The sequence below is a fragment of the Gavialis gangeticus genome, unplaced genomic scaffold (genome assembly GCF_001723915.1).
Source record: "Gavialis gangeticus isolate Ggan-Ray unplaced genomic scaffold, GavGan_comp1, whole genome shotgun sequence".
Taxonomy (NCBI): Eukaryota; Metazoa; Chordata; order Crocodylia; family Gavialidae; genus Gavialis; species Gavialis gangeticus.
The window spans coordinates 35,277,635-35,283,913 of NW_017729031.1; the positions used below are offsets into that span (position 1 = coordinate 35,277,635).

The 6,279-nt window shown below is 39.4% G+C and overlaps 1 protein-coding gene across 2 annotated transcripts in view; it reads right to left on the reverse strand.

Moving 5' to 3' along the window:
• Window positions 1-6,279, reverse strand: part of PTPN4 (protein tyrosine phosphatase, non-receptor type 4) — a 179,377-nt gene that overhangs the window by 85,701 nt on the left and 87,397 nt on the right. For both annotated transcript variants that reach the window (XR_002098532.1, XM_019522616.1), the window contains exon 9: window positions 5,744-5,832. Coding sequence is in view for 1 of the 2 variants with exons in the window: in XM_019522616.1 (XP_019378161.1) it covers window positions 5,744-5,832 (89 nt within the window). In the remaining variant the exon portion in view is untranslated. The remainder of the gene's footprint in view (window positions 1-5,743; window positions 5,833-6,279) is intronic.

Here is a 6,279-nt window from a genome sequence, read left to right on the forward strand (position 1 = left end):
ATTATAAAAGGCCACCAGGTTGGTCTGACAAGACCTGCCACTGATGAACCCGTGTTGGTTGACCCTAAGCATGAAGTCACCAGCTGGCCCCTCCTGGATGTGTGCCAGCATAATTTTCTCGAACAGCTTGCCTAGGATCGAAGTAAGACTAACTTTTTCTATTGTTTTTACTTTGGATTTTAAACCACATTTCCAGATCCACTTCATTGTCACTTCCTGTAACTTCATTGGTGTCACAGGTCATGTGACATCACTTCCTGATGTGATACCGCTTCCTGTGAGGTCTTTGAACATGGTTCACCAGCTCACTGGGTGATAAAAAGTTCGTGATCCGGCTCCACATTCAAAAAGGTTGGACACCCTTGCTGTAGCAGGTTTTAAACATCAGTTGTTCCATTGAGAACGCGACAGAAAAGCATTATTTAAGAAAAATCAGGCTAGTTGTTAGATTTAAAGAGCAGTTCATTTCTGAGAAGTGAATAAAACTGACATCATGAAATTCTATTTATGCTTTCCTTCAATAGCTCTGTACATTATGTTTATATATGAAAAGATTTATTTTCAGTAAGCACAAGCTTCTGCGAAGTCAATCTGGGTCTAAAGTCAAATTGGTATTTATATTCCTTCTTGTGCATCATCTCCAGTGACAAATAATCTGAGGGCTAAATTCTGCATCCAAATTCTTTTGTGAATGTCACCACCCTCAAATTATGCCTTCAGTGCTACCTGTACATTCCCATTGCTGCCGACAGGTTTATACAAGTATAATTAGAGGTCAGTTAACAATGTTGCTAATTAATGATTTTTACACCACCCAAAAGAGCTAGGGCACTGCAAAGAACTACAAAGCCATGCATGCTCATAGAGATTACATTCTATATTCTATAAGTAAGACAGCCCAGTCTGAAAGCCTAGGAGCTAGCAGGAGTGAAGGACAGATCAGACAGTAAGAAAAGGAACAGGGAACTGTAGTAAGCAAGAAGACTGGGAATAAAGAATTGGGGCGTGCAGGGAAGAGGGGCTATGACTAGCTGGAGATTAGGACTGAAACAAGAAACTGAGGGTTGGAGAGTCTGATGGCGTACACCAGCGAGCATAAGACTGAACCAAGGATGAACACAGGACTGCAAGGGACCTCCAGGGCCAACAGGTGTAGTTCCTAAGTCCGTACAAGGAGCCAGCAACCTACAGCCGGAGGGACAAATCTGGCATGCAACAGGCTCTTCCTGCTGTGCACTGTGCCACACTCAGCCACCTCGGGCTCCGGCAGGGGGAGCTCTGCCTGTGCACTGATGCAGTCCGGTGGCTCAGGCTGCAGCAAAAGTGGGCGGGGGGGGGTGGTCGTCATACCATGCTGAAGCTGAGCTGCAGAGAAATGGTGGCAGCGACTGGGTCCCAAGCCAAACTGGGTCATTTGAGACACTCCCCTGGGCAACACTGCTGATTCCTAGTCTATACCAATTCATGGATGCTCCCTTTCACAGGGTGAAATGGAATCAAGATTTCCAAAGCTTCTGTTGTTAGCAAATATTTGTAGAACCAACTGGCAAAGTAATCCATTCCCCAGTATTGCTGGCACTAAAAGGATGGCAACCAACTACTACAACCAGTTACTCTAACAGCTGAAGTTGGCAGGTTTGTAAGGTAGATTATGATGCTATCCTGTGATATCTTAAGGCTTACACCTGGGAGGTCAACCTTAATTCTGGCATTCTCCAACTTCTGAATGCTTGACTTCATCATCTTGATATTGTGCTTTAACAGTTTTTAATATGTAATTATTTACATCCTGCACTCTTCAGGAGCTGAGCATCAAACCAGTTTTTAGCAGTAGTAAAGGCTGGCTGTTCACAATACATCTTGTATAAAGAGCCAAGTTAGGACGCCAGTACCATGCAATCACAGAAAGGGTCCATCAGCATGGCTGCGAGTTAGTTGGATGAGGAAGAGACCAGAGGAAAAATGCAAATCTGAAGGATGGATCTAGGACAAATAATGGTATTATGAAGGGAATAGCAAAGAGGAAGTTACTTTTCCCCCCATGACAATCTCTACTTCCCTTTTACAACTGTTCACTTTCCTGCCCAGACTGCATGACTGTCCATTCAATTTAATTAAAGCTTTTCTATTAATCTCATTCCCCATTCCATTTATTTTAGTGCAATAAAAACTAAAAAAATTAAAATAAAAGTCCTAGCATGGAATAGGGCATCTATTTACTACTGCCTCCAGAATTCATCTGTACTGAATCAAAACCACCACTTGTTATGCTAAATGCTAAGTTATCCCCTACTTCTCTCTCTTTCTCCTGTACAGGTATTCATTGCATTTCTCTCCTTAGATTGTGAAGTCTCAAGGTCAAACAAAGGTTATTCATCTTTTAAACATTAAAACTAAAACTGAAAATAAACACTACAGAAGGCTGAAGTCATCTACAAGTAAGCAACTTATAACTCAGTCTTCCAATGAATATTAACAGCCTGGCCCCAGTTCAGGCGTTGGACTTTCACCAATAGATGTACAATTTATCTCCTTCTGAAATACTGAATCAATCTGCCAAAGTGCAATGCAATCCACTACCATATGAGCCATTTATAATAAAATGGCTTTGGCTTTCATAAATAGATCCTCAAAAGTTGCTTTAAACTCTATTCTAATGGATAAGAAGTTCCCAACTCCATGGAAAAGACAACTGTGAGGTAGAATGAGAAGTAATTTGATCTACAAAAAAGAGCAACAAAGCATTTATGAAAATACAGCACCGAAATCTGGCGCTAGCTGGTCTCACCAAGAGACTAAAAAAAAATGACAAACGCTTTGCTATGTTGTTCTATTGTGATGAGAATGTATCGCTGCTACCTTTATTAAACAGTTTCAGTGTAGGGCTGCCCTACCAGTAAGTTGTGAATAACAGGGTACAATTGTCCCTAAATCAGAAAGTTGTCAAGAAATACTAAAAACCTTCCCTTTAATATCATGTAAAAAATTAACTTACTATGGACATAACATTATCTTCACATAATTGTTATACAAGTTATTTCACTTTTCAGAGTTATAACCATCACGAAAAACAGGCAAAGAAATGACCAAGCATAATACCACCATACGTGGAAATAAATTATTCAAAAGCATGTGCCTTTGGGCCCAATTTCATACTATATGGTCCCCACTAAAATAATGTGTGAATGTATCTATCCTCACACCAATCTGGTAAGCAGGCAGGCATTACTCTTCTCATTTCAGAGATAAAGAAGTAAGCCACAGAAAGATTAAATGCCTCAACCAAATTCACACAGGAAATCTATGGAGAAGAAAGGGAGTGAACACAAGTCATTTGACTTGTAGACTAGCATCTTATAATTACCCTTTCTGTCTGCTTTGTCTGAACAATACAACAGCTCCCAGGAGAGTACACCTGGGACAGATTCAACACAAACCATTTCTATGACAATTAACTTTAATGAGTAAAAAAATCTCTTACACAGTTGTTCTTTAAGTTTTTACTGTCATTTAAGAAACTGAATGGGCATTTTTACACATGCTCCAGGGTGGGAGGGAGGGGGGCTAATTAGAGCAGCTCTTGGGAGCCACTCTAATTAAAAACACCTACAATATCTCGTGTCTTCAGAATCCCGCGCTTCAAAATGGTGATGGGGTCCTTCAACTAAAGCTCATTTAATGAGCTTTAAAGCGCCCCTGCCACCATTTAGAAACAAGGGTCACTGAATACACGTGATGCTGAGGCTGCTGGAGCATCCAACACATAGGAACAGGCATTGGGCACATGTATTGGTGCCCAATTAGAAGACCTAAAACAGAACAAATTTTCATGAGTGCTCAGGACTCACAATTAGAGATAAATTTTAAGAGCTCCACAAAGAAAACCTATTTTCATGAATGCAGAAGTACATCACTGTAACAGCCTCCCCCCTCCCTGTGACTGGGCAGCCCCAAAGCCCTCCCAGAACCTGACAGCAGGCCACCAGAAGCCCAAGGGCTAATGAGTGAGCCTATCTGAGAGGCTATGAATAAGAAGGGCAGACCAGTCCAGTGAACTGAACCTAGGCAAAGAGAGAGATCTGCCTGAGGAAGCCCCTCTGCCCTCTGGTGGGTTAGGACAGCCTCCCATCATTTCTATTCCAAAGACACGTCAGGTGAGGCAGCAGGGTGGTACCCAGAGAAGTCCAAGCAGGAGGCAGGATCAGTGATGCCACTAGAGGTGCCACAGCTGCCCTCAGGGCCCGGACATGGTTACAATCACACTGTGGCTTATACCAAGTACTATATGCCCCTTTGCATGTACGCTTCCAGCATGAACATGCCATCTCATGTGATCTTGTTATAATGCAATTCTAAATTTTCTCTCGTCCCAGCTTCTATCTACTTGAATCATGCTACCTAACATTTTTTTGTTAATCTGAGAAAGTAAAAAAAAAAAAAAAAAAAAAAAAGGTGGTTTTTTTTTTTTTTTCTTTAAAAACAATTTTTTTTTTAATTTAAAAAAAAAAAAAAAGGTGGTTTTTTTTTTTTTTTCTTTAAAAACAATTTTTTTTTTAATTTAAAAAAAAAAAAAAAAAAAAAAAAAAAAAAAAATCAGCATTCTGTTCTGTTATTCCTTTAAACACATATCTTTATTTAGTAGATCCTTGGCTTTTGCCTAGAGAAGACTTTTCTATCAGGGTAAGTTGAGCTCAAATGAACAAGGATTTAGACCAACTTTTCAAAAATCTATCAACTCACTCAGAGCAAATAAATCAATCAACAGGCAAAGCATTAACATACTTATTATCTTGGGGTGAACAGAGTTCATCATTCATTTTCATGACAATTGCAGTCTGGCTCATAGCCCACTCAAGTTTTATAAAGTACATGCACTGACATGCGATAAAGGAGACTGCCAGAATGAACTCTAAACAGGCAGAGAAAGCCAACTAAGTAATTTCTGAGCAAAATGATCTCTTTCTTTAAGGCTATTGACAAATTTGAGCTTCACGATCACTTTTGCTTTTACATGGGTTAGGGCAGTTCTTGGGAGGACAGTCTTAGTATGGATTACGCTGAACACCACTGAAATATGGCAATTTCTATGTAAAACCCAATAGTCTAACTTTTAAAACTACAATATACTTAAAGGGAAAAATATCACATTTTCCTCAAATCCTTTTAATTTAACTTGAACATGAAGTAAAAAAAAAAAAAAAATCACTCTATGTATGAAGGGAGAGAAAATGGTGCTACTGAATATACCACCTTTGCTGTTTTCACATCCTGCACCCAGCCAGTAATATACATTTAATACTGTCAGTCCAATTAAACTACAGAAGAAAAAACCCAGATAAATCAAGCATTCATCCTATTGATCAAAACTAGATTTCCAAGTTCTGCCAACACACCAAACCATCCCTTTTAAGGATTCTGAACTACAACTGTATTATAATTCCCATGATGTTCACCCTGGCTGTATAATCTCATTAAAGCAAAATAAGGTTCCAAATTCTTGCAGCAACACTGCAGTTAAACCATGCTGTGCACTGAAATCATTCAAGCAGTACAGCCTGAACATTTCCAGAATGAAAACCAGCATTCATCACATCCATTGAAAAGTATGCAAAGTGAATCTCTCCCATTTGAAATACTAAGACTGAATAATTTCCAGACACTTTTTAGTATAAAGCTATTTTTATTTTTTTAAAATGTTAAAATAATAACTGCAAAAGTATTTGCTGGAAATAGTCTTCCTTACCATGGAAAAGTGTTGATTCGTACCCTGTTCTTATAAATTAGTATTCCTCCTGACATCACTCCAATCATAATTTCATTGTTACTTTGATCCTTTAAAAGAAAACACAGGAATCGTGATTTAACACAGGAAAATTAATACTGTAATAAACTCTCTCTCTCTACATACATACATAATACTCTGCCATTGATATCTCCCCCTCTCACACATGCATCAAACATAAAAGTTATATCTTAAGGAATCTAAAGGGATTGACTTTGCCTGCAATGAGCAAGGATTTAATGGAACAGGTCCATTTAACCTCAGCTGCAAGTTTACCCCCCATTTTACATTCAATTTTTAGGAGATACTGACCTCAAGTTATAATTTACATCCTTATCTTTCCACCTGTTCTGTGTCCCAGGTGCTTAGTCTACACCTGTGGTCCGCAGACCCCCAGGAGTTGGCAGACTATGCCTAACGGGTCTGAAAAAGATGACTATGATCAAAAGTATGTGAATACCCACACTTACAATTCAAAGGGGGGGGGGGGGGGGGCC